At 39.2% G+C, this 27,909-nt stretch overlaps 1 protein-coding gene across 1 annotated transcript; it reads right to left on the bottom strand.

The window, feature by feature from the left end:
* Window positions 1-491: 491 nt before the first annotated feature.
* On the bottom strand, window positions 492-27,741 carry tent4b (terminal nucleotidyltransferase 4B). The gene is made up of 12 exons (XM_026173944.2): window positions 26,828-27,741; window positions 10,802-10,925; window positions 7,767-7,813; window positions 6,405-6,525; window positions 5,545-5,652; window positions 5,152-5,280; window positions 4,754-4,967; window positions 4,164-4,290; window positions 3,744-3,829; window positions 3,354-3,562; window positions 3,066-3,212; window positions 492-1,318 (listed from the first exon to the last, which is right to left on the bottom strand). The coding sequence occupies exons 1-12, from the start codon at window positions 27,361-27,363 to the stop codon at window positions 1,157-1,159; spliced, it is 2,010 nt and encodes a 669-aa protein (XP_026029729.2). The 5' UTR covers window positions 27,364-27,741; the 3' UTR covers window positions 492-1,156.
* Window positions 27,742-27,909: the final 168 nt, after the last annotated feature.

Raw genomic sequence — 27,909 nt, forward strand, 5'->3', positions numbered from 1 at the left:
CATAGATCCATACTATGTTCATACAATTAATAAAAAAATAAATACATTTAACAAATACAAATGATTTTGTAGTTTGTAAATTATCAGAGAAACAGATTATTATCGCATTGATGACACGTTTTCAAGTGTAGGATTTTGTTGTTTTTTTGTCCCCCCTCCCCCCAATAAAACCCATTATCGCCCTATACGTTTCAAACCTGTAGTCTTAAAGCCTCTACACTGATGCGACTGAGCTGGATAAGAGAACTCGAGCTCCCTCTGCTCATCTATAGGGCTGTATTGTGAGCAAAGGCTCACTCAGGGCTAACTGTTAACACTGTAGCACACTCAGAAAGCAAACAGGAGAAAAACTAGATGCTGATGATTTCTGTTGGCAATGGGACCCAAAGCAGCGGGAGCAAAATGTGCATGTTTATACGACTTCAAATTGTCTGTAAAAATGTCATACGAAATAGGTTCCTCTTAGTTGTGATTTTTTTTTAAACAGTTTTTTGCTTATTTTGTGTGTTTTTTTGTACAAATCTTTTTATAACCTGTTTAGACATAACAAAACAATTTAAATCAACTAAAAACATATCATGCATAAGTTATTTCCCCGCTCTTATTGATTGCATTTGTAAGTGACCATCATTTAAAAAAAAAAAAAAAAAATCTTCATACACATTTTCTGTTCAACATAACTTTTTTTTGTACATTTTAAGCCATTTGCATACTTTAATTTCTCTTTAAAACCTTTGATCCTATTTTCCAGCCAGCAGTTCCAGGTATTGCTCCAGAGCTGATTCACAAACCTGGCCTGTCCATTCCTGTACAGCAGGAGGCGCAAGAGGCATATTGTGTAGGTGCTGGCTATGGAAAGAAAAACCCCACTCCTTACAAGAAGCTGTTGGGAAGCTGGAAACTGACCGTTTACCCTTTGTGATTTCAGTTCAAGTCCATGAAATTATGTCCATTTCCAATTACGATTCTCTTTGTGAGTTTTTCCTCCCTGCTAGAGGATGTTGCTCGTCACCCTGAAAAGCCAGATTGAAAGAGTTCTGGACGATGTTTCAATACTAGTAGTCTCCCAAGCCTCGAGTCTGGCAGCAGAAGTAAGATGTGACAGTCCGTTGCAGAAAAGGAAGGGAGATCTGGGGTGATGCTAGCAAAATTAACCCTATCTGTAAAGATCCTCTTGTGTAGAGTCTCGCACATTTTTCCTCCTCTTGCTGCTGGCCTGGTGGTGGTGCGGCTTGTTGCTCGGATGGCTTTTGCCACCGGAGAAGTTGGTCTGCTGCCCGTGATGGCCACTCTTTTGGTGAGAACGAGACATCCTGGCCTTGGAGGCAGAGGACAAAACATTTAGTTATTAATAGTGGTGGAATTTCCGTAGACATGCAGCGGGTAAAATAAGCACTTCAACTCAATATATTTCTAGAGGTGCCATTTAGATGAAATCACCAGATGTCGGTAACAACCCATCCAATGCACACATGCAAAGAAATCAAACCACTGATGTCCATAAATTATGTGTAATAATGAGACATGACACAGGGATAAAGTACTGAACAAGTAATACTTTGTACAAAAGTCTTTGTTTGTTCAAGACCCTCCTGCGGTGTGATTTTGGCCCAGTTGTCCAAACAAACAGTCTTCAAAATCTGAAAGTTCCCTTCTATGAACTCTGACCTTTAGTTTTTTGGGAGGTTTTATTTGTTTTTGTTTTGTTACACTGACTTTCAGTTGGATTCAGGTCAGGTTGGCTGGGGCATTGTAGCAGCTGTACTTTCTCTGAAATCAATTGAGAGGTCCCTTGGCAGTGTTTGGAATCATCGTCTTGCTAAAACATCCATCCTTGTTCCAGCTTCATCCTCCTGGTAGATGGCAGCAGATTTTTAATCAAGGATGTGTCGGTATATTTTTCCATTCATCTTTCCTTCAAGTCTATGAAGCATTCCAGTCCCATATGCTGAAGACCCCCCCCAAAAAAACAACAACAAAAAAACAAAACAAAAGCCCAGCCCTATATCATGATGCTCAACTGATTTGTACTTCACTGTTTGTGCGGTATTTGGGGGGGCAATATGCAGTGCCTTTTGACCTCCAGACATGGTGTGCACTATGGCATTAAAATACTTATTGTTTTCTTTGAAACAACTGTACCTGCTGTAGCTCTGTGGTCATTGGCTTTTGGACAACTCTTGTAACAATTCTTTTCACTTCTGTCTGAAATCTTGCAGGAGCACCTGGTTTATGGTGAAATGATGTTCTTTCCACTTCAGGATTACGGCCCCAACAGTGCTCACTGGAACCTTCAGTTTAGAAATTCTTCTGTAGCTGATGCCATCTGTGTGTTTTGCAATAAAAAGGTTGCAAAGGTCTTGCGAGAGCTGAGATTTCAGCTGAAGTCATGACTTGCTATGCCTTTTTGCACTTCCCTTTTTTTCATGTGTTCAACACTTTTTCCCCCTCATGTCATTTCTTATGGTTTAATTTCTTTGCATGTGTGCTTAGATGGGCTGTTACCAACATTTTGTTGATTTCATGTCAATAGCACCTTTAGAAATACATTTACTTGGAAAATTGGTGATGTGTTCAATATTTTACCTGCTGTACAGTGTCAATGTAACTTGCCAGTGATGGTGCAGAAATGTGACAAAAAGCACACTAGAAAAGCTTCTCCATTTCTTTTGCAATCTTTCATTATCCAGAAAAAATAAATACAAATCAAAGTTATCCAGCAGTTACCAGCACAGGGCATTCTAACATTAGCCATTACTCTTAAATATTGCCCAAATTTACTGCAAAAAACATTAAGTTGCATTCTATGATTTTGCAATTGAAATGTTAAAATGTTATATTTATGCATCTGTAGTTCCTCTTGCAACCTATAAACCTTTATAATTTCTTTTTGTCTTACGTGTTCCTCAATCTTTGCTCTTAAACTGGATCTGTTTGAAAAATCTCAATAAGATAAATCCTTGATTTAAAGAGGTTAACAACTATCACAATTAGTCAAAAGTTAGATTGATACGTCTGTGGTATCTTGAGATGTATGTGTGAATTTAATGTGAAGCTGTGAGTACCTTTCCTCCCTTGTTGCCTCCAGGTGGAGTGCTGGTAGTGTGGCTCTGTGTTCTGTGATTGCTGACAGCAGCAGACTTTTCTCTGTGAGCACTGGATCCTCGGCTGGGCTGCTGTTTGGCAGTCTTACAAGGTGTACTATCAGAGTCCTGGGTGGGGGACAAAATTTGTTACAAAATATAATTTCCAAAATATTTTGTCACCTATAAATCTTTCTTAGGAAGCTTTAAATGTTACAGATATTTGTAATAATGTCATATTTGAAATATGTATGCAGCCACAGGACTGACCCCATCACTTGAGGTGGAAGTAGAGGATGTGGAAGACGGCGACAGTGGGGAGGAGGAGGGAGAGGAGCGGAGTGACGGGGAAGAAGAGTTGGAGGATGTTTTGCTGAGAGGAGTTGACAGTACAGCCACCACAGGATCATTGTCGTCATCTGGAACGTTGTTGTTGCGCTCATCAAGCTGCTGCGATTCAAACAATGTGACTTCATTTTCTACAGAAGCCGGGAAAAGACAAATGCAGAGTGAACACATTAAGCCTGTAAAGATTACATTTGGTCTACAATTGGTCTGGAGTTATTAGTACATTCAGCAGACAGTGAACTGCTGATCTTTAGTGGGTCAAAGTTACTTTGCAGTTACTTTTTTCAAACACATGAGAAAACCTGAACATACTGTTGAGTGGGCTTCCCCATTTTTTTCGGATCCATTCTCTGTAGTCATCCACTTCCTGAGTCACACGGATGATCCGGCCAAGTATGCTGTGATAGGACACAAGAGAGAAATACATAGTAAAACAGCAGTCTGAATACAAATGTTATTAGGGTTTGTGTGCATCAAGTGATGCAAGCAACAAAATTTTTTCTTACAATAACTAATAAGTATAAGAAAGTAGATATCATTTCACAGACTGAAGATAAACTGTAAGAAGCCCTTGTTTTTGCTGATAACCCTCCGCTCTGAATGTGACTGTACCAAAACAATCACTGATTCTACTGTCTCAGTTGTTTAAGTCCAAAGAATGAGAATTTCAGTATTAAGAAATTAAATTAGCATTAGACAAGTCCTCGCAAGTTTCTTGAATTTGTTCCTTACCTCTCACTCTCATTGTTGGGGTAGAATTTGGCGATGGGTGACACGGCATGGCTGAGCACCACGTAGGCGTAGTCAAACGCCTGCTTCACTTGCATGGCACCGTAAGAGCTGCGGCCAACATCATTGTCTGTTGGACACAAGACAGAAGGTGAGAACATTACCAACACGCCAATACGATGAAGAATTATCAATTCCACATTGCCCGTTTAATGACAACACCATTTTCTACCATTTAAGTTCTGTGTTGAATCTTTTGATAAGGTATGGCTTTAACCACTTGCACTTTTTAAGGTTTCTGCTATTTCATAATTATTCGCCTTCATTATATATTACATTTGGTTAGAATAACACAGATGGCTCTGCAAGTCTGAAGCCAAAAAAATAATGAGGTCTTAATTGCAGTATGTGACATTATAGTCAGACTGGAGCAGCAGTTTTTACAGTCACGCTAATATAATACTGAAGATCAGACTGGATTTTCTTTGCTTTTTATCGACACACTGTTTGTGTAGCAAAGGCTTGTGCATTTAAATATGCATGTTGCACCAATTTAAGATTCAACACCTCTGAGGAATTAGAATAATTTCTACCTGGCTGTAGTGGGTCCTCAATGTAGAGCATGGAGGGCCTGTAGCCATCCAACATGTTCTTCTGAACCTCGTCTTTGGCAACGTAGCACCCGCCGTCTTTTATCCTGATGCCTGTTTTCAGGTAGTTGAAGTTGCGCCCATAGAGCTCAAAGAATTCAATGAGAAAAACACCAATGTTGATGTTGAGACCAAACACATCCTCCCTGTAGTGAAGCTGGAAACAAAGTACAGGTGGTTGTTAGAAGTACTGTAAATCAGTAAGTTGCTGCAATTCTTGTTTCTCAGTTTAAACTGCAAATTTCTGAACATTTTATTCACAGGTAAGGGTTTTTATATTTTGTAGTCTTTGTATTTTGTTTCGGAACATTGGGCGGCTGGGTTTAAACTACAGAACCAACCTGCAGAAAGCTGACAGCCATGAGAAAGAGACTGTAGGAGCCAATTCCACCGGTAAAAACCTCATTGAGGTCCCGTTGCAGTAGAAACTGCTTCAGCACCAGGACCAGATAAGGCAGCACAGGATATTTCTACAGAATAAAGACAATAGGGATTATTATATTGTACATTTTTGTATAAAGTAGCCTCACGAGAAAGCAAGCATCTTCAGGATTCAGGAAGACCTCGGGGTGATCCCACACAGATTAAGGTCTAAGATCAACTACAACAGTGCTCAAACAATGTACACATCTCTAAAAGAGGGACCTCAGCCTTACAGGTGTTAATACAGAAAAATACATGGAGCAAAAAAAAGGATCATACATACTGAACAGAAACTGTACTGTAAACTGTACCTCTTTGAATTCCTTGATGAGACGTGCAGCTTTCACTCCACTCGTCACATTGAAGCTGATGTCCACTTTAACTTCAGTGTAAGAGTCTGTCAGTTTAATGATGGGAACCTGGAACATGTGTGACACAGAATACGAATCCCTCACACTTGTTATAAAAGACATTTATAATTTTAAATCTGCACCTATAAACTACTTTGTGTCCAAGTGTGTCTGTAAGTGTGAAAACAACAGGTTCACATGCAATCATACACAACTGATAATCCTCAACTAAAATCCACTTGATATTCCCCTACAACTGCTTATAGGCTTTTTAAGAACCATAATAAGCAACAGTTGCAAAGCAGAAAAGGCTTTTACTAAATCTTCTGAGGTGGTATAAACCCAAATGTTAGGAAAAATCTATTAACAAAGCACAGATTGTTAATTAAACTTTTGGAATTGGTTGAAAAAACAAAAATGATGTGATATGAATGACAATGTTAGCTTCAAGATCATTACATGCTGTGCCACTGCTAGAACCACATCACTTTAGTTTGGATGAAATGTACTCTGTCATTTGTAGCAACAAAACACTTGAAGCATACCAAAGTTCTGATGCTGGCATTTCTCTTCATGTGCATGTCTGTACACATGCCTGACTATAATAAGACAACTATGCTTATCAGCGTCATCAGTGATTTCATACAGCTGCTTGCCTGAATTGAAGACACTGAAAACTAAGGCGAATTGCTCTACATGAATCTGATTTATTGCAGATAATTAGTAGCTTGCAATGATTCCATGTTTGCTTTTTCCACAGGTTGTGGCTTTACAGATTTATACCTCTAAACACAGAAGAAAAACTGGAAATGAAGTCTTACTGTGGCTTTGTCCAAAACTTTGATGGAGTTTTCATCTGCGACGTTTTTCTTTCGGAGCGCCTCTTCTAAAGTCCAGAGAGGGAGTGACTCCCACTTCCCAAAAACTACCAGGTCAATGTCACTGTTGAGAGGGGAAAATGAAGAGGAGGGAAAAAAAAGTTATTTTAATCCAACTCTTCTATATGAGTCCCTCAAAAACACCAACACACCGCAGAAGCATTTCTGGTTTATCTTCACAGCAAAACATTTAGTTTCAAGTTTGTCATGTGACAAAAATATTGACCCTCACTAAACTAAAAACAATGCAGCTTTAACATTAGGTGCACAACTAAAATAACTTCAGCTGAAATTTATCGTCGCACATAAAGACACTGCACATTGTTCCTCTGTACAAGTGAGTGTGGCGTGATTTTGCTAAAATTTTCTACTCCAGTCAACAGGTATTATATGATAAACCAGCTGGATTTGAAGTTCACTTGTTCCATAATTTGTAATCAAGTACACAAAAGTTTTATATAATCCTCATCTTTCTTATACTGCCCTGTCTTAGCCCCGAAGTTCAAAAGTAATTTTAAGGCTGTGGGTTCTCAAACTGTGGTCCAGTCTCTGCTGAGCATTACAAGCAGGGTGTGGACGTGTGAAGCCCAAATGTGTGACTCAGAAGAATTACTTGTGACATCATTTCAAAATTTGAGCATGAGCTTCCATCACTAACTGCATACACAAAACAAATGCCAAGGAAACGCACAAGTGGTCCACCTTAAACCTATCCTGTGTGTTAGATAACTGCAGATAGATGGCAGATGGCTTTGGTTCCCTCTTGTGGAAAAGCAATGTGCAGCTCCTGACAGAGCCTTTTAAGAGTCAGCCAATGTGTATTAAGTCAGCAGTGCCATGTGTCACACACAAGCACCCAGTACAAACAAGAGGCGTGCAAACAAAAATATACACGCAGACCACAAAACACTCTAGTCTGGCAGCTCAATACAAACAGTCATGTCTCTAGAAATGATCCAAAAATGTCAAAGAAATCAGTCAGTGAAAAATAAAGCATTAATGAACAGCTGAGCCCTTTTAAAGCGCTCAGTATGGTGTTAAGAGTTCACTAATGCAGGTGGCATGCCTGCCTGTGTGTTGAGGGGGGTGGGGTGTTGTTGTCTTCTTGTTGTCTGTCAGCAGTGGGGAGCCACTCTGAGTAAATCCTTTACGAGCTCCAGGATCAGTGGTGCTAAAATTACTAAACCACTTGACCCTCAAAGCCTGGCTAGACAGAGCACTTTCTCCATAGGTGAGTTAAGTAACTGTGGTAATAAGCCAGTTCAGTTACAGTTTGGCAAAAATGATGAATGCTGCATAGCTCACCTTGTTGGCAGATAAAGACCAGTGCTGAAACTCCCAAACACTTCCACCTGAAGATAAAGGACAAGCAGTTACACACATGTAGATATTTTTTTGTTTAGGATAAGAAATGCAGATAAAGCATGTCACAAAGGTCTTTTTAATCACAATGTTTCTTTAAACTCCTACACACCTTTATAGCTCTGACAACCCATGACATAGATTACCCTGCTGGCAAACTGAAACAAGCACTATGATAGCTTTCCTTGATTTTCCCACGCTACAACTGACTACAACAAAAACCTGTTCTACAGCGTGCATGAATACATTTTTACAGCTCAACATAGCAGTGATTTAGTGGCAGGCTTACACAAATTGAACAGCTTTTACAATAACAACAGCCTTTTTAGCTACTAATCTTATAACCTGCACTCTGTTAATGAAAATACATCTTCAACCTTCCCTTTTAACCTCTCTCAGAGCACTACACAAATAGAATTAAGCCATAGCCCACATTTAATTCCCTTAAACCTCCTCTACACATTCCACTATAACCCAGAAGTATAAACTCTGGTTTACAGGACTGTCACATGTAGAGCATTAAGCTGAGTGTAGAGCCATGACCGAATGAATGAATGAATGAATAGTAGTTCTTGAAGATTTCTGTGAAGGGTGAGGTAACTATAGGTGGTTAGGAAGGTGAAAAGAGTCGTTTGATCCCAGTTTGGCATCTCCAGTAACACTTTCACTTGTGGCCTAAGTGTGGTGAATAACTGCCAAGTTATTGCATACATACCATTAACATTTCTTGGTGCTTTTTGAATGAGACAATCCTACATGTTTACCTGGCAAGATTTCAATTTGGTACAGCAACAGCGTGACTGCTGGACTTCTTGGCATCTAAGCTAATTAAACAGGCATCACACTGACCTGATGACAACGCTGCTCCTGCTCACTTCATGGTGGGGGGGAAAAAATAAATAAAGCTGACCACAATTGGGACAGTGTTGTGCTCCTCATTTAGGAGCTGCTATTCCCAGGGCAGACACACTTTGAAGCACACTGCTCTATCAGCAGGATCAAAGTCAGCGGGTACAATAATGCCTGAGGTGGCAGTAATAAAATGACCCAAACAGTACTGTGCAGCAGCGAGATAACAGAAAACAGGATGCTTTATAAAAGCCTGACGCCTGTAGCCATTAGCTACATCACAAACAGCCTGATTAGTATTGTAAACCAACACTGGTATCTGACAGTTACAGGTCCTTCTCAAAAAAAATTAGCATATTGTGATAAAGTTCATTATTTTCTGTAATGTACTGATAAACATTAGACTTTCATATATTTCAGATTCATTACACACACCTGAAGTAGTTCAAGCCTGTCATTGTTTTAATATTGATGATTTTGGCATACAGCTAATGAAAACCCAAAATTCCTATCTCAAAAAATTAGCATATCATGAAAAGGTCCTCTAAACGAGTAAGACACAGAAAGAAATTTCTGAACGAATAGGCTGCTCCCAGAGGGCTGTATCAAGTCACCTAAGTGGGAAGTCTGTGGGAAGGAAAAAGTGTGGCAGAAAACGCTGCACAACGAGAAGAGGTGACCGGACCCTGAGAAAGATTGTGGAGAAGGACCGATTCCAGACCTTGGGGGACCTGCGGAAGCAGTAGAGTCTGGAGTAGAAACATCCAGAGCCACCGTGTACAGGTATGTGCAGGAAATGGGCTGGTGCCGCATTCCCCAGGTAAAGCCACTTTTGAACCAGAAACAGCGGCAGAAGCGCCTGACCTGGGCTACAGAGAAGCAGCACTGGACTGTTACTCAGTGGTCCAAAGTACTTTTTTCAGATGAAAGCAACTTTTGCATGTCATTCGGAAATCAAGATGCCATCAAGAGTCTGGAGGAAGACTGGGGAGAGGGAAATGCCAAAATGCCTGAAGTCCCGTGTCAAGTACCCACAGTCAGTGATGGTCTGGGGTGCCATGTCAGCTGCTGGTGTTGGTCCACTGTGTTTTATCAAGGGCAGGGTCAATGCAGCTAGCTATCAGGAGATTTTGGAGCACTTCATGCTTCCATCTGCTGAAAAGCTTTATGGAGATGAAGATTTCATTTTTCAGCACGACCTGGCACCTGCTTACAGTGCCAAAACCACTGGTAAATGGTTTACTGACCATAGTATTACTGTGCTCAATTGGCCTGCCAACTCTCCTGACCTGAACCCCATAGAGAATCTGTGGGATACACTCTGGATGAGCTTAAGGCCGCTATCGAAGCATCCTGGGCCTCCATAACACCTCAGCAGTGCCACAGGCTGATTGCCTCTATGCCACGCCGCATTGAAGCAGTCATTTCCGCAAAAGGATTCCCGACCAAGTTTTGAGTGCATAACTGAACATAATTATTTGAAGGTTGACTTTTTTTGTATTAAAAACACTTTTCTTTTATTGGTCGGATGAAATATGCTAAGTTTTTGAGATAGGAAATTTGGGTTTTCATGAGCTGTATGCCAAAATCATCAATATTAAAACGATAAAAGGCTCGAACTACTTCAGTTGTGTGTAATGAATCTGAAATATATGAAAGTCTAATGTTTATCAGTACATTACAGAAAATAATGCACTTTATCACAATACGCTAATTTTTTTGAGAAGGACCTGTATAAGTTACAGAGACCACTGTGTCAAAGGTAGTATGGCCATAGAGCTCGGTCTCTGTCAGCATTTATGACTCCACAAAGTACTTTGCAATAAAAGCTATTTGCAGAAACTGTCCTTTTCAAGCACTTCCTTAAAATTCACTTAAGAAAGCATGTTAAAGGTTTTCACTGTGTTACAAATCATTTATTTGTGCAAAAAATAAAATAAGATACGGTAAAATAGACATTAGATAGCTTTCAGATTAAAGCTAATAATCTGAAGTGGTGCTTTCACTGACAAACCCCACAAGTGGATTTTTTCCCCCCAAAAAATAAATCTATTATCTCTCAATATCCAAACCAACATTCTGCCTAAAGAAAACTTTTGCAGTTGTTAGGGTTTAAGAATAAAATATACCTCAGCACTTGGCCACAAGTCATGGATGACTTCCTTGATTCTGTCCACCACCTCCAGTCTCATTTTCTCTTCCTCTGGCCGTGGGGAGATGTAGTTATAGAAGTCTATAATCTCCTCATGTAGCCTGTAGAGAACAAAACAGTGCTGTCAAAAATAGTGGAAGAATACCAGACTGAAATAAAACTTAAAATATAAGGTATCATTATTTAAAAAAAAAAAAATTTAATCTAAAGTTTAGTCATTACTGCATGAAATCTTACTCCATCTGGTTGTTTGTGACAGTACAGCAGTACAATAATATATCATATAGGACATATGCATCCAAATCCATATACCAGTTAAGTAGAGGCAAAGAATGAAAATAAAAATGCAGAAACCACCACAACGTAAATTTGTGTTTAAAAAACACACCACACAGCAACAACAGTTAAAAATACATTACTAAAAGTAATTAGTAAAAGTCTAATGCCAAAAACAAAAGGTAAAATTTCGCTCATTGGGTTGAACCATTCTGGGATCCTCTGACAGTAGCATTGCAAATATGTAATGCCAGGAAAAGGATATAACTAGCAGCAGTGTTTCTGCATATAAGCTTTAGTTGCTGAAAATCCAAATGAGAGTATGATCTCCAGGCAAATTATTATAATATTTGAACAGTTTTTGCAAGGACAATTGTTTAGAAGATGCAAGCACTGTATTCATGCACATTTTGCAGTGAGCAGGCCAAAAATTAAAGACAACTCAGCAGGCTGGATCCAAAGACTTGACCTTCCCTTGGCAAATAAATTCATGCTTATCAGTACAATCAAAAAAATAGAAAATAAATAAATAAAATGTTTTGACTGAATTTCATATTATGACAGAGCATACGAGTTGCCTAATGGTGGTGTTCTGAGACACGTAATATCTGGGTGTTATTCCTCCAAATAGCATGCGAGTTTTAGTCTTCCAAAAATAACATAACTAGTGGTGTTTTAAGTTTAAAGCCAACCATTTATATTTGGTAAACTGTCAGGCAGCGTAAAAACAACAGGAACCTCTACAGTGCACATGTCCGTTTAAAAGAAAAAGGGGGAAAGTAGTAAGGGCTAAGCTTTTGTCCTTGGAATGGGTCACTTTGTCCACGTGTGTTGACATTTTCACTGACCAGTCATGTCTACATACACATAAGGAGAGACAAGTTTGTGTGCAGACAATTGACACACGTTAGGCCAAAATTAACCAATTCATATTAGACAGTGATACCAGTAAAGAAAAAGCATATGACAGCTGGTATTGCTGACTGTTGTTTAGATTCCACTCCAAAGAGCTTGTGTGTGTCATCTTACTGGGGCTTTATACATCAAGCTCTCCTCACCTGATAGTTAAGGAAACTGAGCCTCACCTTCATCATTTCTTGTTTTCAGAAACTTAACTGTACCTACAATGCAGAACTCTCTCCCCCTTTAGTCAAATACCATCTTGATGTCCTTAAACTAACCCCTGATTTGCTGGACAAAAACATTGTGTGTACAAATTAACAGTTAATCTAAACACAAAAAGATGGCTACTTAAAATAATAATAACAATAATCATAATTAATTATAAAGTAGGCACTCCTATTTTATTAATTAAGACAATTTTATGAAACACCCCAAACTCTGAAAGGGGCACATCATGCCCTATTCTAGATCAAAGTAGCATAGGGCATTTAACTTGAGCAATGATTAGACTAGGAAATTAAGTACACTTTTAAAATCAGGAATTCTAGTTCCATTAGCAGAGGGTCAAGTAGGATGATTTCTAAAAATATTACTATTGTTCTAACTGTGATAAATGAAAACTTTAATATTTAACTGCTATTCTTGGGTCTCAATGCTGCTCAACTGGCTGTTCGTAAGTGAACGAGTTACTGAAAATGCAAAGAAAAATTGTGGGGAGATGATACTTCTAAGTAGGGCTGGGCCATATTATACAGTTCACGGTAATACCGGTATAATGTTAGGCAACGATAGGAAAATGAAATATCGCGATAGAATATGAGTAAAACGCGCATGCGCAGTGCCTTTGTTTTCATACGCACATGGCCGATTGTTGAGTGAAACAGATGAACCAGAATTGGTTTGTAAAAATGGTGCAACTTCAGTGATGTGGAACTGTTTTGGTGTTTGTCCGTCAGATACACGACAAAGCACATTTTTTTGCAGAACATGCAAGCGGCCGTCGTTATTGTCGTATTTGTCGGACTAAGATGCTCTTAAATCTGGGAGTAATCTGGATCCTAAACTCCGTATGCTTCTGGTCAAACGAACACTGCAGCATCACTGAGAGTTAAAAACTGTCTAAATTCTTTCATCTTTAATAAAACGATCAGCATTGCTGCTTTACCAGGTGTAACTAAGAAGTTTAACTTCCAGGCATCCATGAAAACAAAATTTATTACATTTAACGGAGTTAGAAGTTAGCAGGAAGCTAGCGGAAGTTAGCTCGCTAGTTTCGCTAGTTACCTAAGCATGATATAGCATGTTCTGACTGAGAGATTTCTGAAAAAATTCAAACGTACACCTCTGCTATCACTTCCAACATAAATGAAGACAGGAAACTAAACAGCAGTGACGTTTGTAGGGTTACTGAAGTTGGACTAGTTGGTATATAATGATGTGCTACGTGATCGCTAGCGACACAGCTATGTTAGCATAACATAAACAGTGAAGCTGGAGGACAAACACTAACACTTTTCCCACTTATAAAAGTTAACGTTAAGGTTCCTGATAGTTAAAGACAAATGCAATCGCATGGCAGGATGCTGTAAACGGACCAAACTTCAGTCAGGAGAACAACTGAAATAATCCATCCACAATATGAGGTTAGTCATTAATATACTGCAACAAAATGGGAATAGAGCAGCTGCCAGAGAATTCAACATTAATGAATCAATGGTACAGAAGTGGAGGAAGCAAGAAGAATGAGTTTAATAAAGTTTGATTTATCTGACTGCTTTGTTTCGCTTAATATGCCTTATAATCCCGTGCACCTTATGGTACGAAAAATACGTACTGCACACTGCAGTTTAATGTTGCAAAGCACTTCTTTTTAACTTCAGTGGATATTATACATGGTTATGCTCAGGATGTGTCAGCTTTCAGCAAGGAATTTGCATTTGCACTGTTACATTTTTATAAAGCTTTAATGTACATAAAAACCAGCTTCTTGTTTAAGTGAAAATAAATGGAAGGTTGTCTTTTTGCGCTAGTAATGTTGTGGAGTTGTATTTTGTCTCGCATCAATTATATCGTCAGTTATATCGTTATTGCAAATTTTCAAATATATATATATCGTGATAAATATTTTTGGCCATATCGCCCTGCTCTACTTCTAAGTAATACTAACTGAAAACTGATTACCACTATGGGCAGATAAAGACAAGACAAGATCCCCAAAGCAATTTTTTCTCCCCAGAAAAGCATGCTGATATTACATCTGTCACAAAGATGCTTCCATTAGCTGGAAGGACGGTTTCATCTTAAAGAAAGCTTCAGACTGCTGACCTCAAATACAGAAATAAAGTGAACAGAATGGCTTCATTTAGTTTCATTCGCTTCCTTCTTTCACATCAAACATGTTACTGCTGTTTGCATCTTCCTTCTGAAAAGTTTGATAACCTTAAGTGCAGGTTTTTATACAGAACACAAGCTGGTACCACATACAATTCATTTCTTTTGGACATCCAAGAATGCAAATAGTTGTTTGGTTTTTTTTGCCCCACCCTCCAATGACGCTGGAGAAATTTCAGCCTCAATCACACACTAAGTTTCATTTAAGGGTAAACAGAAACTGAAAAGCTCCAATCTGCATTACAGAAGAATTACTTTTAATTTCATGGTTTAGAGAACACACGTCACCATGGCTTCATTCAGGATACCTAAAAATAGGTCAAGTTAAATTAACCTCTGTCAAATGCATTCTCAACAGAACATTGATGTCAAGCAGTTTCACTTACCAACAGCACCACTAGGTTTCATTTTACAGCAAACAGTACTACTGCTTCCTTGTTTTCAAGTGATAAGAGCACACATTTAAAAACAAATAATGAATTCCTCCTCTGGCCTCACCTTCTAGGATCAAATTACATCCCAGTCCTCTGGCCTGCCTGACTTGAAAGCTTCAGGACCCTTGGTACCATTTATCACATAATCCCACTTGCCTATATCACTGTGGTGTTACATAACCTAGAAGAGCAGCTTTCCAGAGAGCTGAGACTTGGAGAGAAGTCTAACACTTTCCTCCAACAAGCTTATTCTAGTGTTTGAAATGTTGCCAGTCATGTTTATTCCCAATTGCTGCCTCTAACATTAGTGCTGCTTCATTTTAAACCAGTTGTGTTTTGTACTCTAATGTAATTTGGTCAATATGTATGAATAAAATATGAATGGAGCAGAGCTGCTTAGGAGCAATGTTGAATTTTCTTCTGACACCACTTTTTGACTCCCCAGTAAGGCTGTTCGATATAACATATATATATCGGATGACGATATAAAAACGTCTATCGTTTCATTTTACGCTATCGTTTGTTTCGTGGTGTCGCAAAATAAACTGTTTACGGCAATATTTTTTCATCGTTTTGATGGTCACTGTAGTGGCTATATTAATTTCTTAAAGTTCTCTCTTTCTCTTATATTTAATATACTACAGACGGACAAGCACCTGTTTTTATGCGTTGTTGTTAGCAACAACGACGGTAAAACCAACGCGTGTCCGCTTGTTTATTTTACATATAAACCTTTCACAATAAAGCTCAAGATCCTGTTGAGACTTTTCAAAATAAACTGAATCACGTGAAAGAGTATGCAGAGTATTTACGGATGAAAAGCAAAAAAAAGACCCGTCAGGTGCTAAAAAATAAACCTTAGACTCAAACGTTAGAACAGGCTTTTCCCTGCAGCAGGCTGTGTAATAAATACTCAAAGAAAACGGCGGCCATTAAATTTATGTCTAAAAATGTATCGTTACATGCATCGGTTAAAACACTCGACTCCAGGTACACGACACCCAGCTGGAAACACTTCACGCAAGTCGAGCTGCCCGAGATTCACAGAAAATGTTAAATTTTTGTGATTTATATCGTTATCGGGACGATAGATGTCTTATATCGGGATATGAGATTTTGGTCATATCGCACAGCCCTACTCCCCAGAGTACTGGAATTGACTTTGTGTCGGTCTGAGGAATTAAAGCAGTGCTTTTACTAATCATTTCATTTATAAAAATAGAAAAAAAACTATGAAAACAGTCTGTGATAGCTGAAAGCACAGTCAAAGGTCTAGTTTTCACCAATCGCACTTAAAAAGCTAAATATTACTATAAAAGTTCAAACAAATCTTAGAAAACATTTAAAAATGTTTTACTTTCTATCAAATGATTGGTTGGTGACTGCAATTCAACGTGTAGGTCCCCAGGTGTCCAGCACCATTAGGCAATGTCATGTATGTATGGGGGGGTATGGCAACATATGTGCCCTAATCAGTGAAATTCACGATATTGCTCCACAATAATCAAAATATCTTCCCAGTCAGTTAAATCACATTTGAAATGATTTATCACAGCGGAAGAGACAGAGCTCTGAGCTCTTAACCGCATAACAAATGATGTTTTAAATGTTATATACCTATGTGGTATGTGACTTTTGTTGCCATGATGCCAGGTCTCTCTTGGAAATGAGATTTTTAATCTCAATGAGATTTTTTTTACCTGGATAAATAAAGGAATAATAATAATAATAATAATAATAATAATAATAATAATAATAAATAGAAAATGAGAAGCAATGAGTAACCATTTCCCTCAAAGCCTACAGAGATTAAAACATCAGTGATCAGGCAGTGATTCAGTGCAGGAGCAGGACTGACAGGTCAGAGGTAAGGATGAAAAACTTGCCAGCTTAAGTTTCAAATTGCTGACAGTGAGGGTGAGACTTGACACAGCACAGCTTGAGTTGAGTTCCTGAACTTGGTTGGCTTCATTCCCCACTAAACTTGGCACAAATCACAAGGACTCAGTTTATGCATTAAAATTTATACTCGAAAACAAGACTGTACACTCCAACCAAATGCACTTTTTTTTTTTTTTATGCATACTTGAATGTTTTTGTAAATAAATTCCTGTAAAAGGGGCTATACTTCATGAGGACACACCCTGTCCAGGAGGCATAATAGGGCCTTCTGGTGGTTGGAAAAATAATTCCAAGTCAAACATGGAGAGCAAAAGGTATAACAAGCAAAGCAAATGGTTAAAAAAAAAAATAATTAATAAATAAATATAAAAATATATATCTATATCTATCTATCTATCTATCTATCTATCTATATACTTTTTTTTTTTTTTTTAAATACATAAAGAAATAAAACATAAAAAGAAAATATGAAGGCCAGACATGGACCAGAGGTAAGACAGAAAAATTAGGGTAGAGATGCAGGATTGGGTGTGGTGCTGAAAAGCGTTCATGTGAATGAGAGCCATCTGTTAAGTTGGTGAGAATGAAGGAAAAAGAGGTTACTGTCACATCACACTGAGCAACATTTACTGGATGTTCCAATAAATGTATTTACTGAAGCAAACCTTTAGAATTTAATATTTAATGGCCACTTTAAGACATTCCTGTGCCGAAAAACACCTGCTCAATGCAGTCTAGTTATGCACCAGATTAATCATGCTACAGTTCTCGCCATTTTTGTTGGTATATTTAGCCAAAACAAGTTCAAACATTATCCTTTTAGTCAAATCAAGGCTTGAAATTTGTGCTGTGCCAACCTTTGCAACAAAGGGTTCCATGCACATCTACAGCAACGTTACATGACACTGCTGTGTCTATGAAATGACATCTTCAACAACAGTAGCTTTGAACTGACGGGGATGCCTGGAGGCAAACCAGTCGCATTACACACAGCGTTGCTAAATGAGGACGAGCACAAACAGAAGTAGACGCGTCAGTGTCACACAGATGGCATATTCATTAATGTTTCATCAATGAACTGATCCGGTGGTAAATGTTGGCCACTGGGACAACACAGCTCCAGTTACACAAAAGCCCACACACTGCTGACTAAGTGTGACAGGCCTGGGTACACCTGAATGATGTACCAGGGTGCTATGGTCTAAATAGGAATAGCTACACCAGAAACCTGATATAGTCCAGGATAGTAGTTGGAGCTTGAAAATCACTCTAATCATCATGTTTAAAAATAAATAAAGTTACAATGGTTGATGCTCATATTAAGGATGTGTGCAACTAATGTTTAAAATGCTGCTGCCCTGGCTAGTCATCAAATACAATCCAGGAGTACTTCTGCTAGTTGCAAACATGTGGACAAACCAGCACAGTTTTGCAGTACTTTGATGTAAAAGAACAGATGCAGCAGTCTCAGTGTAAACTCAACCACATGATTGTTAACCATGCGTTTTCTAGCTTTTAGACTAGGTCTTCAGTCCTCTGTTAGTTGAAACAGTCACCAGGAAAATCTCTATATCAATCACTGTGATAGGTTTAAATAATGAGTTCTGTGTATTTACCACCAAAATTCAGGGTCCTCTAAGCACTCAGTTTCAGACAGTCAACTCGTACCAGGCTGTTAGCATAGAAAGTCTACCCATTTGCTGATCAAACCTATTCGCAATGAGCAATAAGAAAATCAACTTAAAAGAAGAGGAGCTAAAACGCCTCGCTTTAAATAAATAGGGCTCCATTTTTAACTGTCAGCCATGCAAAGCTCACCTACAACAGTGCAATAAACAGAAAATGGTAATAAAATGTTTGTGTGGCTGTTTTTCCTTGTTTTGTTTTTTTAAACTACTAATAGACAAGAGTCAGTTACGATCTTTCCTTTGGAAAATACTGTTTTACAAGTTCACTGCATCGCACTGGAACACAGGAAGTTTCCATAGGACTGGAAGAGAGAAGAAAAAAGGGAAAAAAACAACTACATTCCTCACTACACATGGGAAGACAGTATGACCAGCTGCCCACACGTGCTGTTCAGAGTGGGCCCGTTTTACATGGTATTCACAGGACACGCATATGGCTTCTTTCTCACTACAAGCTTACACACTTTGGCTGACAGCCAGCCAGTAAGCAGAGAAAGAAAAAGGAGAGGGTGACATGGATGTCAAAGCCAGCAGAAACTAGATGAACCACAGCTCCACTAACAGAGTTTTAGTCACAGAGGCACTGTCTATGGGCGTCCTAGGGTCATATAAATATCTAAAAAAAATAGATGCAGTAAATGGTAATAAAACAATATGGTGAGTCAACTCATTAGTGAACTATTAACCACACATTTAATTAGCTTGTAAGAGATGTACTCTATAACTGGAGCCCTCAGCTAAGGTGAAAACTATGGTCAGGTTTGACATGAGGGTTGTTTATTTTTGTTTTACTCTTTCATTTCTGTGTCGTGGCCGTGGGCATGCACAAACATATCCAAAATATTAAACACAAATTCAGTTAACTTCAAATGCAATGAACTTGGTACCTTAACGTCTACTTAAATGCCTCTGGACTACTTGCATTAGCTATAAATCTTTGTTACTATGACTTGCTATTTCAGATGTTTTGTCTCCCATGTTTGGAAATGCCATTTAAGTTAACAAAAATGGACACATGTAGTATAGCAAGCTTAATTTTAAGATCGTCAAAACAAAATAATCTGCATTTAAAGACTCCTTTTTGCATTTTTTAAAGCAGGTTTCATCTTTTTACTTTACAGCAGTGAATTTTTGCCCCAACCTAAAAGCTCAAATCACCATTTTGTTCAGGTAGAGTAATGATGAGAAGAGTGCTTTCAGTAAAGTTTACCAATTGACAGGAAGTAAAGCAACATTTCCACAGTTGAATCTGTGGAAGAATCATGAACAGTTACTTTGGTCTTGAGAGCCCTCAGAATCTCTCACCCAGTTTACTGTCTGTAGCATGCTACAGTTTGCGATTAGCTATGGCTCTCTATTACTTTCTAGTTACTACTGTGTAGGTCTCCCAAGGCATGCAAGTTTACTGCCAACTGGGGCCGTCTGCACAAGCAAACTTTTCACAATTGGGGCAGATGAGCACTTGGCCTTTTGAGAACAGCTATATAATCAAAACACCTATTAGTCTGGGCATAAAACGTCCTACCAGATCACAATGTGTCCTCCACCCTCCTCACTGATTCAATTGCTTCTTTTTTTCCCCCTTTTTGTTTTTTTAGTTTTGTTTTAATTTAACAGTCAAGGGCAAAGCCATTTTAGTCAACACAATCACCACAGTACAACACTACTGACCAAAACAATTATGATTATGAATTTACTAGAGTCACGCAGCCTTGTAATCTAATAAAACTACCTATCACTTTGAATTCTAACATCATGTCCCTGCTGTAAATGACTAACCTTGAGACATTATCTACACAATAAAAAGCACAACATGTGTTCTGCAGGACAGAAAAAGGCCACAGTTCTACCATCTACACTTACTTCCTGTGACCATATCAAGAATCTAAATAGCTGTTCTACATGACTAGAAAATTAGGTGGAAACACTCCCTTCAAGCTCCTAATCTGATTGGATGGACAGAAAGGGCTCAGGTTTCACTCTCAAGTGGGTTGGCTTTGTTTAATGGAAGTAAGGCCGTGTGGAGCATGTAAACACTGATCCATTGCCATCAAGAGGCAGGCTGCTTGCTTGGACCATTTAAGTTCCAGAAAACCTGGAGGAGCGTCAAACACAAATAAGCACATGCCTCTGCCTCTCTAGCCAACCCACATGCCCAAATATAGTGTACAGATTGTCCCATGGAAAAATGCACTACCATATTGCTCTGTTTTGCCATTTTCAAATACCAAAAATGCAACAGTGATTCTCTGGTTTACATACGCCTGCTGCCCAAAACATTGACAAGACAGATTTGGGAAAAAGAATCTAAAGCATGTCACTGCACAGGGGGGCAAAAATGGCAAAAATTTGGCTGGTCACAGACTAAAACCAGACAGGAATCCCAGTAAAAGCTTGAGTGGAATTTTTTATTTTAAAAGTGTTTTGTTTTTTGTTTTTTTGTTTTTTTAAAAACTTCTTTACCTTCTTCTTAAAAAAAATCAAAAGGTGAAGAACTGAAATGCTCATTTTCCACTTTTGCCTTATGCCACTCTGTAAAGGAAAATTTGTGTGCCTATTCCTACACTACATTCTGGGTACACAACCAACAGCCCATAACGAAATAACTAAGACACTAGATCTTAGTAGAATCCTGACTGGAGAAGAGGGCTTGAAGGAGAAAAGGATGAACCAAAATGACACCAACAGTAGCCACAGTGGGCAGTTTATGTTGTTTGTTGTTTTGTTTATTAAAAAAACAAAACAACAACAAAATGCTCAGGTACAATATAGACTATGGGTCCGTTCTTCGTACCTCGCTTACTACATCCAAGATCAAATGACACATCCAAGATCAAATCATCGCGCTAACTTTGAGCTCGCTATTCCGGTTCTCCGAACACACCTGTTGTTGACGATTAGTATAGCTGGATGAAGTAATGTGAGATCACTGGGTGGCTTAACAGGGGCTACGCATCGATAGTAGAAACATTGATCGGCAACCCTTTGATTGGTCGGCGAAAATGTCGAAGGAGTGCGCTCGGTATTTTTCGGCAGCAGAGCAAGAACTCTTGATTGAGGGATTTCAGGAGTTTCAGAGTTTAATTAAAACGCAAGGGAACACTGCAAAGGCTGCAAAAGCAAGGAGAGAGGGCTGGCAGAAAGTTGCTGACAAATTAAACTCGCAAGTAATTTAATAATAATAATAATAATAATAATAATAATAATAATAATAATAATAATAATAATGGATTGGATTTATATAGCGCTTTTCAAGGCACCCAAAGCGCTTTACAATACCACTATTCATTCACTCTCACATTCACACACTGGTGGAGGCAGCTACAGTTGTAGCCACAGCTGCCCTGGGGCAGACTGACAGAAGCGAGGCTGCCATATCACGCCATCGGCCCCTCTGGCCAACACCAGTAGGCAGTAGGGTAAATTTATTATATTACACTATATTATATTATATTACATTACATTATATCCTCTTTCACATTAGAGCCACAACAGGACCCACTAGAACATGGGAACAAGTAAAAGTGAAATATAAGAATATTCTACAGAATGGTAATATTTATCACTTATATTGCTTTTAGTCTCTTGAAAAGAGACCCTGAAATAATCTGTTTGTTTATAACAGCAACCAAGAAAAGGGCAGAGCACAAAAAGACAGGTGGTGGTCCTGCACCTCCTCGTCAACAAGTTGGTTAAGTAAATAATACCCTCACGGGAAAATCGATATCTCTCTATGAGCACACTGTCGCGCTGAGCTAAAGGATCCTGTCTATCCCGCAATATACGCTGAATTCTGAGAACTCTCCTTATCAATCTTGCACCTTCCGCAATGGGCTGCTCGCGTATACGGACAGGACATGGCTGCGACAGACTTCCCAAATCCACCTTCGCTTTTATAACCGTGGTCTCTCATCTTGATTACACGAAGTAATTTACAATTACTACTCTAAAATATGAATTACAGCTGAAATAATCAAATACATGAAATAGAATGATTAATAGTACATTTCCCTTTTTTTAGGAAATGACCTGTATGTATCTGTATGGAATCAATGAAAGGATCAAATACTGCATTATCTTTAGTTACATTGATAATATTTATTTATGGTAAAACAGTGGTAAAATATCGCTGTTGCTTTCGTATACATGAAGCGGACATACCTGAGTGGCCGCGATCTAATCTTGTTTACATAAAGTAAGCCTGCTCCCGAGCAGGTTTACACTTACGGATCTGTTGCTATGACAGCAAGTCCCGGATGAGCTTCGGAGAACCGAACGATCCAAGATCACGCAAAATCGTCAACAATCAAATCCAGCTAACTTACTTAGCGAGGTACGAAGAGCGGACCCTATGTCTGCAAATTTCTGTGTTGAACCCACACTACCCTGTTCTCTTAAGAGCGCAGATGAAAGGCTTTAGAACAGTTTTTCACACGTGTAACCAACACTTGCTCAATATTATTATTATATGGCTCACTTAGATAGCTCTTACTAATCACAGATGAATCACAGAGAAGAAACTTGGAAGATTTAACATGAGTAATGCAAGATTTCTCTGGTCATGTTGGCATGATTGTCATAGCAACAGCAACTTGTAAAGGTACAACAATAAATCTTGGACTGAGACAAGCTAGCTTGCATGCTAATACATTTGTTAATAGACAGGGTGATGACTCTCCACAAGGATTCATTTTGTCTACAGTTCATCAAACTAGAAGTGCAACCACTTTATTTTCAGTATATTTTAATAACCTGATTTGACTGACCAAAGCCACACCAAATGATTTGAATAAAGCTCATCTGGTTGGCTAACACCTGTAACAGCACTTGACAAGATGAATTCTACTGGACTTTTCACTGCAAGCTCAGCAAGCAAAGCAACAAATCCATAATTCAATTCAGCAAAACTTAACATCATCCCACTAAAAGTGAAGGTGAAGATGGGGTTAACCAATGAGCATGGCTTTGGTCTGATCTTTAGAATCACCCAATTTTTATGAGAGTAGACTTAAAGTCTTACTGTGAACGAAAACTGGTGACTGAGCCTATAAATTCAAATTGTTGAAAACCTCATCAACTTCAATTGATGTTTTGCACACTCATGTCCACAGATCACATGGTATTAACTTCCACACCATTTTGTCATGGTGACAATGTAGGATCACGTGAATAAGGCATTCGGTTGCATGTGGTTGCTAGAGGTTTACTGCAGTTGCTGGGAAAATTATTACTAAAATCCCCACCCATGCACGCCTAAAGACTAGCCAGCCAGCCCCCTGGCAACCACTTGTTGCGAGGGAAAAGTTATTTCCCAACCAGTTGGTTAAATAGCAGCCTTGCGATTGCTTTGGTGACATATTGCTACAGTTGTACTTTGAATGGCAATGACGGATTGTCTAAGAAACACTGTCCAGCTACTCTCCAAGATGTAGTGAAACTGTGAAGAGGGTTCACCTTCAAAGTAAAAGCTGTGCCTTAGTAGTGTAGCCAACATTTTGCAAAATACAGAGCTTTTGCTTTGAAGGCAAGCATTCTCCTTTTCCAGTTTACCATCGTACCCTCTCAAGTTTTACTACTTCTGGGCTTAGAGTTAGTTAGTACGCTAAGATAAACACGAAACTCTATAGGCAAGTGTGCCAATCTCCAGGCCAAAAAAAAAAAAAAAAAAAAAAAAAAAGGAAGAAATTGGTGAAACCAATTTCACCTAGCGACACACAGGAACTTGCCAACCAGTTGGAACATTTTTCCCCCTACCAACCAGTGGTTGTATCACATCCAATATGCCGGCCAAATCAAGAAATGTGCACATGACATAAATAAAATAGGACAAGCGGTCTTTGAAATCCCAGGTAACTACATCTCACAGTCAAAAACAGTAGAAAAGTATAGTCTTTTTAAGCAAGAACCAATCAGCCACAAGATACTCTTCTCATGAACAACATGACCATTAATGCTAGCACCCATGACAGCAGTGCTTTTTAAAGCCACTGATTTAAAAGTATATTCCATCTGTCTGACTCAAGGTGTTGCATTAGTGTGCTCCCAGGCTACAACTCCCTAGCAACAAAACATTTATAACAAGGGATATTTTACAGTGAACCATTCACATATACAGTAGCTCTGCACATGTTCATTTTCAAAATACATTTACTGTACTGCCATACATCACATTGGCCCTGTGATTTACTACAGTATGGTTAAACAGAAAGCCTTCCGTGGTGGTTGAAGTCCGATTCTGACTCTGAGGTTCAGGTTTTAGTATTAGCCCAGCTAATCACTAAGGAATGTCCTTAAGCAAACACAGAGCTACAATATTACTATAAATGAGAATCAGCCAAAGACTAAACTCCACACTAGGGTGTTCTGCTTGTCTGCACTTGCCTAACAGAAAGGGGTGGGAAAAGAGACAAACTTCTGCTCTTTAAGAAAAAGAAAATTAAAACAGAGCCCCACCCACCAAAATATTTCCCCACAGTGATCACATCTAAAAGAAACAAATGACAAGAATGAAAAGAAAAAGGCAAAAAGTTAATATAGGCAGTCTTCTCTCATTGAGTCATGTAGTTCAATACTGTAGACTAATGCTAGAAGACTAAATGTAGTAGGTAGGAACAACAATATAAGCCCGGCAATTTAAACATGCATGCTCTCTACGGAATCAAATCTCATTCTCAGTAAATGAAGTGAGAGTCTCTCAAATGAAGTGATAGTATAGTTTAGTAGCTGCCAGAATCTGCTTTGTGGAAATTATGAATCAAATAACTGCTGAAGTTAGCATTAAACTCCAGTATTTTTTCCCTTGCATATGAATAATGTTGGTACCCAAAGAGTCTTTGACCCCTCTCCAAAGGAAAAGCATTAGGACTATAATAAATATTTCAAAGACAACCAGATTTTAAGCAGGGTTTGTTTGTAAGCAGGGAAACAGACTGATTGCCATAACAATGCTATAACCATGTTGACTATCCATGAGTGCTGGTCAAAAATCACCACCAATGCCAAAAATTCTTTTAACTTGCATTTTCTTTTGCTTTCACAGTGAACTCTGTGTTAAAATACACCGTTGTTAGTGGCTAGAAATAACAGGAAAATAATTTAATTCCTTAAAAGGGGCTACAAACACTCCTTAGCTGTCCACAGACTAACAGCACTTATGATCACACTCCGCAGGCTAATAGAAATCCACAGCGACACTAACTAAAAGGCCACTTCACAACCACAATCGTAGTATAGCATCCATACAGCAGATTTGATCTACCATCAGCCCAGGTTAGCCAACCTGTTTCGAGTTGATTTGCATTCCTTCACCTTGTATTTGTCAGTGTCATGATGTTATTCTTTACCTTTGCAATTTGTCCTCTGTCATATCTTTCACCCTCTGAGCATTCTGAGTACACCAGCATTGAATGCCATTAACTGTTTGTCCTCTCTTTCTCCTTGTACTGCAGGTGTGTTTGGCTCAAGAGCAGAAGGCTTTTGATCTGCAGTTACTGACCCCCACCAACTTACTGACTTTTTATTGTACTGTTTGTCATTTCTCCATTTTCCTTCTCTTTGCTTCCCTCTCATAACCAGTTGAAGTGGTCTGTTTCTTCCAAAGGTTCGTTTCTATTAAAGGAGTTTTCGCCTCCCCACTTTCGCCTAAAGTTGTTGGTGAACGCAAACATGAACTTTACCCAGCAACAGTAATGAGTACGTATAAGAACAAGACTGGGTACACTTATCACTTAACCTAAATGATCACTATAATGTTCTAAATACTACAGAGACTCATATGGTGTTGAATATTTATCCAGAACCACGTAGAATCGAAATAATAATTAGACTGTAACAAGGAGCTGGTCATCGATATGCAAACCATAGAGCTTAACACCGACTCTAAGTCTCTGCAACTTTGGAGGGATAAAAAGCCATTCTTCCACAATATACTTCCTTATTTTGGTGTTTCATGATAGTGGCAGAGAGCACTATCAAACTTTTTTTCTTTTAACTCTGGACTGCAAAGGAGATACCATATGATTTTGGCCAAGGAGCCATGTGAACTCACGCCACTCCCACCACAGCACCTTTTCATAACCTTATATAATAGTCTTAAATAAGGTGCCTTTCAACCAAAAGTATTAAATTTTATGCTCAAATGAGCCTTAATGCAATTAGAAAACATTGCACATGGTTGCCCAACACGATAGGTGGAGCTGACAAAGTGGGTGGGGATGGGATCTGACAGCCTCAATTATCTCAGCATGCAGGTGTTCAAGTTAGGCTTTAAATAAACAAATAAATAAAACACTGCAGGTGAACACCTACTTGGGGTTGGCTTACACATTCACACCCTCATTAAGGGGTCCAATACAGTAAAATAATTTATAAAGGTTCTCTCTTTTCCAACTTCGTTAAACTCTTTCTTACCCTATAATTCCCTCTGAGTAGTTCCTTTCTTTCCATGGCGTGCCCGTGTAACCAACATATTCTTTATTGTCACCGTTTAAGATGACACTGAATCCGAAAGTGCTAGCTTTGTTGTCCCTTTTTCTTTTGGGGGGCTGTCCGTCCGTGACTCCGCTAACAGCGACCCCGCTGCCGTGCTGTTGCTGCCCTCCTCCACCGACACCGCCCGTACCAACGACTCGGCTGTTGTGGTTGCTGTTAGTTTCGAGTGGTATGAAGTCCCCCTGTACTGTCAATTCTCCATCCCCCATCGGGGCCGACATCCCCTGAGTCTTGGCTTCTCTGATGCCGCTGCTTTTTGTATCGGGTGCCTCGTTTCCTTCTGCGACGACGGCTCCCGACACCCCGTTAACGTTAGCTTTTGGGCTCGATACAGTAGTGTAGCTGTTATTCACGTACAAGTAGCCAATTCTCTGTGTCATCTCCCAAATCTGCATCCACAGGTTGTTAGCGGGTCCACGTTGTTCTGGTTGGAACCAGGCGATCCTCGGATCCATCAAATGACACTGTAGGCAAACCGCCCCCCCGCCACCACCGAGCAATGCTCAGCTCGTGTGCAGCTAGCCAGGTCGCTGGCTAACGTTAGCTAGCCTGCTGTAGCCTCGTTATAGCTGCTGCCCGTTACTTCTAGAATCTACTTTTTTTTTAAAAGAAAAAAAAAGAAAAACAACAGGCTCCCTTGTAGTAACGATGAAGACAGTTTTCGACCCAAAAACATCCACAGCAAATAAGTCAAGAGCCTGAGTCAAGTATTAAAAACGGTAGCTCAAGCCAAAGTTGTAGCAGAAGACTGGAAAAACGTGCAGGCACCGCTGGTAGAAGTACCTCTCTGACCCTTTCCTCCAGATCGTGGGTCCCTCAATGGCGGCGTGTATATCTGTACTTCGCATGCGCGGAGCGAGTGAAAAGGGGGCGGGCAGTGTTGTTACGCAACGGACGACTATTTTTTTTGTTACATAATAACGTCTGATTCTCCTTATTTGATTATTATAATGGGAGAAAACGTGGGAAACGCGTGACATATAGTGCATAAATAACACAAC

The sequence above is a fragment of the Astatotilapia calliptera genome, chromosome 1 (assembly GCF_964374335.1).
Source record: "Astatotilapia calliptera chromosome 1, fAstCal68.1, whole genome shotgun sequence".
NCBI classification, from domain to species: Eukaryota; Metazoa; Chordata; class Actinopteri; order Cichliformes; family Cichlidae; genus Astatotilapia; species Astatotilapia calliptera.

Excerpts from the sequence above, each read along its gene's own strand:
- tent4b (XM_026173944.2), bottom strand. The coding sequence starts at position 27,363 with ATGGATCCGAGGATCGCCTGGTTCCAACCAGAACAACGTGGACCCGCT. Across the intron at positions 5,281-5,544 it reads TCATCAAGGAATTCAAAGAG|AAATATCCTGTGCTGCCTTA; the intron begins GTACAGTTTACA and ends TTTATTCTGTAG. Across the intron at positions 4,291-4,753 it reads TGAGGACCCACTACAGCCAG|ACAATGATGTTGGCCGCAGC; the intron begins GTAGAAATTATT and ends TGTGTCCAACAG.